Here is an 8,962-nt window from a genome sequence, read left to right on the forward strand (position 1 = left end):
TATTCACTTTTTTGCTCTTTTGCACACCAGTATCTCTGCTTGCACATCATCATCTTCCCATCAGCATCTGCTCATCTGTCACTCCAGTGTTAATTTGCTAAATTGTAATTACTTTGCTACTACGGCCTATTTATTGCCTTTCCTCCTCATGCCATTTGCACACACTGTCTATAGACTTATTTTTATATTGTATTATTGACTGTATGTTTGTTTATTCCATGTGTAACTCTGTGTTGTTGTTTGTGTCCCACTGTTTTGCTTTATTCTTGGCCAGGGGCCTGTTGCACAAAAGTAGAATTAAGACATCCGGGATAAATGACTCAGCTGAGCTCAATGAAGCCAAAACATGTGCGTCCAGGCTTAATTGGTTGCACAAAGACCAAGCCAGGATGAGCAGACACGGATTCATTAAGCCAGGTGAAACCAATCCTGGATAGGTGCGCGCTCACGGCTCACTCAAATAGACCCCGCCACAGATCACAGATTAACTGATTTACCATGGCAACTAGAGCCGCGTACTTTTCCCCGTCGGAAGCACAAATCCTCATGGAGGCATACGAGGAGGTAAAAGATATAATTAAGAAGAAAGGCAACACCGCCACAGTGATAAAGCAAAGAGAAAAAGCGTGGCAAAGTATTGCAGACCGCCTGAATGCGTAAGTAGTGCACAATTACACACTCACCGCTCCGCTGAAACATCACAATTACAATTCAAATATTTAATTCACATCTCCAAAAATGCAGTTGTACTGTAATTATGAAACGGTTAAATTTTTAATTGAAATGCACTGCAGATATGTGTGAAATTGTGTAAAGTAACTCCATCACACTGTATAAAGCTATGATACATTTTTTGATATTTTTACTGAAAACAAGACAAAAATACCAAGTAATTTTTTGCAGTGTGACTCCATTAAATGTGTGTGTGTGTGTGTGTGTGTGTGTGTGTAGATTAAACATGAACGGGCCAAAACGGACATGGCAGCAGGTCAAAATCAAATACAAGAACATTCTGCAGAATGGTATGGTCCCTGACTAATATTTAACCATATTCACCAAAGGCTGACCTTACCCCAGTAGAGGACATGGCCTTGGAGCTAAATAAAGGCAGGCCCGTCTTAGAGGGGATCCCTGGGGGGAAAGAGACGAGCATAGGTTCCTCCCAAGATGCCACCCGCTTCATTCAAGGTATGTCCTTCCATCTCTACATGGGATACAACCACATTCATATTGAATCAATTTGGACTGTCTGACTTTGGTTTACCTATTGCCTTGCAGTGTCTGGCAGCACTGTGTTCCTGTTAGAGCCACCAGCACAAGCACCAGACGATGCTGATCCAGTGAGTACTCCATCAAAGGCATACTGTAGGCCTGGCATGTCTTGTCTACTAGCTTCAATATGAATCCGATTAAATGTGATAGGGTGAAGGCCCCAGTGCAGCAGCAACAGCACATGATGGAGACGATGATGAGGAGGAGACCATCTCTCTGGATTCCAGAAGGCATGAGGTATCATGTTAAGACTGTGAAAGTACTATTTACTCTACAATGGTGAGGAGTCCTCATCAAAATCAAAAAATCTAATTTCTTTTACAGGACCCAGATGCTATACAGTGGGAAAACCAGCCTGGCAACATAGTGCGTATTAATAAAAGGACACCACATCCTGCCAAATTCCAGCTGCGCTAATTGTATTGTGTTCACAGAGCTCACAAGCTATCAGAAAGTTGTATGGCAACCACCTCCGGCGCCAAATAGAACTGGCAGACATAGACATTCAGTACAAGAAGAAAAAGATGGAAAATCTTGCACTGGAGTCCGAAATAAAAAAGAGGACAATTAGGAAACTGGACCTTGAAATAAAAAAACTTGAGAGGGAGGTGAGATATGCCTTCAATGTACACTGTATGCTAACTGTAACACAAATGTATTAATCATTATTTTTCTTTCCTCCCCCAGCTCCAAGAAGATGACACAGCTCAAAATAAAAATTAGGTATATTCTCGTAAAGTCAAGTGAGCCATGACATATGAGCTCTTATTGTGAGCACACAGGACGGTGGCATCTTTCTAAGGTTTTTTTTATTTTCCCAGCAATCAGTACAACCAAGTCATCGTTATAAGGCATCGCCCTCTTTTGCCCACCCCCCCAGCACCAGGTGTGGCCACTAGCCTATATGAAGGCCCAAAATTGTGTGTTCCTTTCTGCTCTGACAATGGCATGCCCATTCGTGCGAGATGTGGTGGATGAAGAAGCACTTGTGCTGAGGAGAGCCTTCAGGCGAGAAAGGGTCTTCAGGGACCGGTTGGACCCACTGGCCTTCCCTGATGACCATCTATATGAAAGATACAGGTTTTCTGCAGATGGCATCAGGTATCTATGCAGACTACTGGGTCCCAGGATTAAGCACCGCACTGCACGGAGCCATGCACTGAGTGTGGAGCAAATGGTTTGTGTGGCCTTGCGCTTTTTTGCTAGTGGAGCCTTCCTGTACTCAGTGGGGGATGCAGAACAGCTGAACAAGGCCACAATTTGCCGCACAATAAGGAGTGTGTGTCTGGCTATCAAAGCATTAGCAGATGTCTTCATCTCCTTCCCTGGCCACAGAAGACTCTGTGACATCAAAGAGGAGTTCTATAGGATTGCAGGTAAGAGGATCTACAAATTACAGGACAACTGTTAACACATAGTAGGATACTCATTACTTTGTGTGACAGGTTTCCCCAATGTCATTGGTGCAGTGGACTGCACACACATAAGGATAAAAGCCCCCTCAGGTGCCCATGAGGCCGATTTTGTGAATAGGAAATCCTTTCACAGCATTAATGTTCAGGTGAACATAACTTTTTGATATTGTCCATTGACGAACACTCTGCATTGCCAGTGATGTGCATTGATTGGTGTAATATTCCTCATCTTATGATTTCAGATGGTCTGCAATGCTGACTGTGTGATCAGCAATGTTGTGGCAAAATGGCCTGGCTCAGTCCATGACTCCAGAATCTTTCGGGCCTCTGAAATCTATCAGTGCCTATCACAAGGTAAGCCACACAACCCCTATTTATAACCATCATGGCTGTGTCAAGAATATCACTGTGTTTATGAGGTAGTAATGATGAGATTTTGTGTTGACAGGTGAATTCTCTGGTGTGTTGCTGGGAGACAGGGGGTATGGCTGCCAGCCTTTTCTCCTGACACCTTTCACAGACCCCCAGGAAGCACAGCAGGCCTACAACCATGCCCATGCCAGGACCAGGGCCAGAGTTGAAATGACCTTTGGCCTCCTGAAGGCACGCTTTCACTGCCTTCACAAATTAAGGGTCAGCCCTGTTAGGGCATGTGATATTACTGTGGCTTGTGCTGTCCTCCACAATGTGGCCTGCCTGAGGAAGGAGAGGGCCCCCAGAGTGCCACCAGCCATGGACTGGGACAATCCGGCAATCTTCCCTGATGACGACAGTGGTCGGCTGCTGAGGGACCAATATGTGTTGAATTATTTTAGTTAGTATGTGTGCTTTCAATTTTGGTTAAATATGTCCTGCGGTGGCAGAGGAATTTGTTTTTTTTTGGGTTCGTTTTTTGACGAATTTGGCCTCTTATGATGTTTGTGCGGTATACTGTGTGTAATACAAGGCTGCAGGGAGGCTACTGCATCCATTCATTTGTCTGTTCAGTTGATGTGTATGGATTTGTCCTGCATTTATTTTAGTGTGCAGACATGCAGGGTGTGTTATATACAGACCTTTGAATGTGTATGTATCATTTTGTATAATATGCTTGGATTCTGTGCTTTCCATCTTGTAGAGTCACTGTGACTTCAGTTTCGAAAGGAGCTGATGGTTTACCTGCTTTGTTTTGTCCTTATTCAATAAAGGAACATAATGTTACACATTGTGTTTTTATATTCATATGGAATGTGTATTTGTTTATATGACAGAGTACTAGGGCCACACTGAAGAAAAAGGATAAAGTCATAAATTTATGAGGCTGGTTCTTTCTGCAGAAAAGCTACATATTGTTTTTACAGTTTTGATACTTATGACAATGTGATACTTAATATTCTGGCACATCAGCATGTCTTTGTTTATGAAACCATACTGAAGTACAATTTCACGAAATGCCCCACATCTGTCATTTTAACAACTGTCCTCCTTTAAAACAACTGGTTACAATATTATGACTTGTGTTTTTTTCCCCTCTGTGGCCCTAATATTCTATCATTTTATATATAGCCTTATAGTCTATGGGAAACTGTAAATTATCTAATGATAGCAACATCATCTAAAAATCATTTTTTATCCAAAATCATTGAAATTAATGATCACAAACGTTTAAATAATAACAGTGGGTCTAGTTATATGTGATAACAATGTATAGTGAGCAGTGAAATAACTATTGGTTTCCATTTGTGGTGACTGCTGACTGACATTAGGGATGAGATTAAATAGATCCTGGAATTTAGCCTGGTCTGGAGCAGGCTAGCTCCACAGAATAAATCTCCATGGTAATTTATACCATAACATATCCTCCTGCCCCCTATCCATCTTTAGTGCAACCGGATTACGGATCAATTGAGCCAGGATCACCAAGATATCCTGGCTTAATCCCTTATCCTAGTTTTGTGCAACAGGCCCCCGGTCGCAGTTGTAAATGAGAACTTGTTCTCAACCAGCCTACCTGGTTAAATAAAGGTGAAATAAAAATAAATAAACATAAACTATTTTCCTTCAACTGGATTAAATTAATTTCCATTTAAGTTTTCACTGAATGTTGTTTTATGATTTGAATATTCAAGGTGTTAATTTGCTGTTTTAATGGTTTGCATTAAAGATTGAGTGCAGGTGTGCCTAATTACCCAACCCGAGTAGCCTAATTCGTTAATTGGACCGTGAACAGACCTACCTTACCTTCTGAGAACGATCTCCAACAACAAATCATGGTTCATTAGGATAAACGGCACGCGTTCCTTCACTAGAGACCCCCGGTGCGGTGGAGTGGAGCTGGGCTAGAGAGGACCTTGCCAATCACACCACACAGGCCGGCCCCCAGGCACGCACACCTGCCATGTCTCCTTCTTGACTCTCTTTTAAATTAAAGACTCGTTAAACAATCAAATGCTTCCACTTTTCACACAATAGAAAAATAGCACAGAGGTACAAGGATCAACAGGGTCGGCCTGTCTGAGGTACAGGGAACAGCAGGGTCTGAGGTACAGGGAACAGCAGGGTCTGAGGTACAGGGAACAACAGGGTCTGAGGTACAGGGAACAACAGGGTCTGCCTGTCTGAGGTACAGGGAACAACAGGGTCGGCCTGTCTGAGGTACAGGGAACAACAGGGTCGGCCTGTCTGAGGTACAGGGAACAACAGGGTCCGCCTGTCTGAGGTACAGGGAGCAACAGGGTCTGCCTGTCTGAGGTACAGGGAACAGTGGGCTGACTATACAAATACACCCGTTGTTCTATTTCTCAAGCATATCATTAACCCCGTCCACCCCGAGCTACGGAGGTGACATGGGGTAGAGAGATCAGCTATGGAGGTGACATGGGGTAGAGAGGTCAGCTATGGAGAGACATGGGGTAGAGAGGTCAGCTATGGAGGTGACATGGGGTAGAGAGGTCAGCTATGGAGAGACATGGGGTAGAGAGATCAGCTACGGAGGTGACATGGGGTAGACAGGTCAGCTACGGAGGTGACATGGGGTAGAGAGATCAGCTATGGAGGTGACATGGGGTAGAGAGATCAGCTACGGAGGTGCATGGGGTAGAGAGATCAGCTACGGAGGTGACATGGGGTAGAGAGATCAGCTATGGAGGTGACATGGGGTAGAGAGGTCAGCTATGGAGGTGACATGGGGTAGAGAGGTCAGCTATGGAGAGACATGGGGTAGAGAGATCAGCTACGGAGGTGACATGGGGTAGAGAGGTCAGCTACGGAGGTGACATGGGGTAGAGAGGTCAGCTACGGAGGTGACATGGGGTAGAGAGGTCAGCTACGGAGGTGACATGGGGTAGAGAGGTCAGCTACGGAGGTGACATGGGGTAGAGAGGTCAGCTACGGAGGTGACATGGGGTAGAGAGGTCAGCTACGGAGGTGACATGGGGTAGAGAGATCAACTACGGAGGTGACATGGGGTAGAGAGGTCAGCTACGGAGGTGACATGGGGTAGAGAGGTCAGCTACGGAGGTGACATGGGGTAGAGAGGTCAGCTACGGAGGTGACATGGGGTAGAGAGGTCAGCTACGGAGGTGACATGGGGTAGAGAGGTCAGCTACGGAGGTAACATGGGGTAGAGAGGTCAGCTACGGAGGTGACATGGGGTAGAGAGGTCAGCTACGGAGGTGACATGGGGTAGAGAGGTCAGCTACGGAGGTGACATGGGGTAGAGCGGTCAGCTACGGAGGTGACATGGGGTAGAGAGGTCAACTACGGAGGTGACATGGGGTAGAGAGGTCAGCTACGGATGTGACATGGGGTAGAGAGGTCAGCTACGGAGGTGACATGGGGTAGAGAGGTCAGCTACGGAGATGACATGGGGTAGAGAGGTCACCTACGGAGGTGACACGGGGTAGAGCGGTCAGCTACGGAGGTGACATGGGGTAGAGAGGTCAGCTACGGAGGTGACATGGGGTAGAGCGGTCAGCTACGGAGGTGACACGGGGTAGAGAGGTCAGCTACGGAGATGACATGGGGTAGAGAGGTCAGCTACGGAGGTGACATGGGGTAGAGAGGTCAGCTACGGAGGTGACATGGGGTAGAGAGGTCACCTATGGAGGTGACATGGGGTAGAGAGGTCACCTATGGAGGTAACATGGGGTGGACAGGTCAGCTACGGAGGTGACATGGGGTAGAGAGGTCAGCTACGGAGGTCGACCACATTAGCCAAAATGAGCAGTCTCATTAACTTTAGGGAAGTAAACGGTGTAGTTTAAAGTAGCCTCACGGCTCATTAGATCAACGTTATCTGTGATAGCGGGCTAATTGATTACCTATTAGGCAGGAACAGAGCAGTTTACAGTGATAAATTCCCCCATTAGTATGTCTTACAGGATGGCTCACACTCCTGTGTTATGTCTTAGTGCGGCAGTAAGACCTGTTGCTTTGAAACTAAGCGTCGGCGTTGTGGACGGGCGTAAGAATCTGCATGTCTAACCTTCAGAATTAGCATGTAATACCTAAACTTAGTCTAACCTTAAATAATACGCAAGAGCAGAGTATTTTTAAATCTACCAATAGTTTTTTTTGAAAACAGAGGCAAATATTAATATACTTTCGATGGCTTTCTTTAATTGACTCCCCAAATATTCTGAACCCGTTCTCTTCCTATCATCTAGTGAGTTTGATCAGTAAATTCTAGTTAAACTTTAATTTTTAATTTTAAAGCGATTGGGTTTTTTAGATACCGAAACCTCTAGTGAATGAAAAGTCCACCAGAAAATCTGTTGGCCCTTAATTGTGGAGGGTTTTTAGTGGTTGAAATGAATGTATTCAGCGCCTGCATGGGGAACAACGCATGCAAAAGCATGTTAGGCACCTGTATAACTTAAGTCTGAAGACCAACGACTGAGAAGTATGGAAAGACGTGCGAAGGGAAGGTCTACATTTCCTACGCCGGGCCCCACATGAACAGGATAAACAGGTGGAAAACAGGACTGTGAAAATCTTAACTTGAGAGCTCTTTCTCACAAAAACAGTGATTATAATAATATATAAAACAATTAACAAACCACACTACAACTGCGATGAGAGTTAAAGAAACACGAGAATTCAAGTATATACAGGTCAGTACCTTATTCAATGCCCAGGGGTACTGGAGTGGTTGTATATACAGGTCAGTACCTTATTCAATGTCCAGGGGTACTGGAGTGGTTGTATATACAGGTCAGTACCTTATTCAATGCCCAGGGGTACTGGAGTGGTTGTATATACAGGTCAGTACCTTATTCAATGTCCAGGGGTACTGGAGTGGTTGTATATACAGGTCAGTACCTTATTCAATGTCCAGGGGTACTGGAGTGGTTGTATATACAGGTCAGTACCTTATTCAATGTCCAGGGGTACTGGAGTGGTTGTATATACAGGTCAGTACCTTATTCAATGTCCAGGGGTTCTGGAGTGGTTGTATATACAGGTCAGTACCAGTACCTTATTCAATGTTCAGGGGTTCTGGAGTGGTTGTATATACAGGTCAGTACCTTATTCAATGGCCAGGGGTACTGGAGTGGTTGTATATATACATACTATTGGTAATATATACATGGCAATATATACATGGTAATATATACATGGTAATATATACATACTATTGGTCATATATACATGGTAATATATACATACTATTGGTAATATATACATGGTAATATATACATACTATTAGTAATATATACATACTAATGGTAATATATACATGGTAATATATACATACTATTGGTAATATATACATGGTAATATATACATACTATTGGTAATATATACATGTAAACAGCAGTAATAGTGACCAGTAACAGGATAAATAGATAGATACTAATGGTAATATATACATGTAAACAGCAGTAATAGTGACCAGTAGCCGGATAAACAGATAGATACTATTGGTAATCAATAATCATTGAACATCAGCTAATTGATTAATAAACCAAATCAATAATCATTGTAGCAGCAGCATAGGTTGTGTCTGAGTGGGTAGAGACCTCTGGGTGGACATAGAGTCCGTATGGATAATGTGTGGGAGAGAGAGAGCAGCAGTAGTTGTTGTTAGCCATTTAACAGTCTTATGTCCAGGGGGTAGAAGCTGGATTTGCATTATCACGGGCCGTCATACAAGATAAACTCTTAGAAAAGTTATTGAAGCGGGTTGGCGTCTTACTGGAACGGGGGTTATTGTTAGGGTATAGATAGGGGTGGGGCTTGCTGTTAGGGTATGGGGACCCCCCTCCCCCTGTGTTTTGACTCGCGATCATATT

The 8,962-nt window shown here is 44.1% G+C and overlaps 1 protein-coding gene across 1 annotated transcript; it reads left to right on the forward strand.

Annotated features, from left to right (window-relative positions):
• The first annotated feature begins 1,056 nt into the window (after positions 1–1,056).
• LOC139574834 (putative nuclease HARBI1) lies at positions 1,057–4,135 on the forward strand. The gene is made up of 9 exons (XM_071399779.1): positions 1,057–1,188; positions 1,279–1,340; positions 1,423–1,509; positions 1,597–1,880; positions 1,960–1,995; positions 2,094–2,648; positions 2,718–2,833; positions 2,930–3,041; positions 3,136–4,135. The coding sequence occupies exons 6-9, from the start codon at positions 2,177–2,179 to the stop codon at positions 3,504–3,506; spliced, it is 1,071 nt and encodes a 356-aa protein (XP_071255880.1). The 5' UTR covers positions 1,057–1,188; positions 1,279–1,340; positions 1,423–1,509; positions 1,597–1,880; positions 1,960–1,995; positions 2,094–2,176; the 3' UTR covers positions 3,507–4,135.
• The last annotated feature ends 4,827 nt before the right edge of the window (positions 4,136–8,962 follow it).

This window comes from Salvelinus alpinus, chromosome 4, assembly GCF_045679555.1.
Source record: "Salvelinus alpinus chromosome 4, SLU_Salpinus.1, whole genome shotgun sequence".
In the NCBI taxonomy this organism is placed as follows: Eukaryota; Metazoa; Chordata; class Actinopteri; order Salmoniformes; family Salmonidae; genus Salvelinus; species Salvelinus alpinus.

What these genes read in the sequence shown, in the direction of transcription:
- LOC139574834 (XM_071399779.1), top strand. Translation starts at nt 2,177, where the DNA reads ATGAAGGCCCAAAATTGTGTGTTCCTTTCTGCTCTGACAATGGCATGC. An exon ending in TTCACAGCATTAATGTTCAG is followed by an intron (nt 2,834 to 2,929) that starts GTGAACATAACT and finishes TTATGATTTCAG; the next exon opens with ATGGTCTGCAATGCTGACTG. An exon ending in CTATCAGTGCCTATCACAAG is followed by an intron (nt 3,042 to 3,135) that starts GTAAGCCACACA and finishes TTGTGTTGACAG; the next exon opens with GTGAATTCTCTGGTGTGTTG.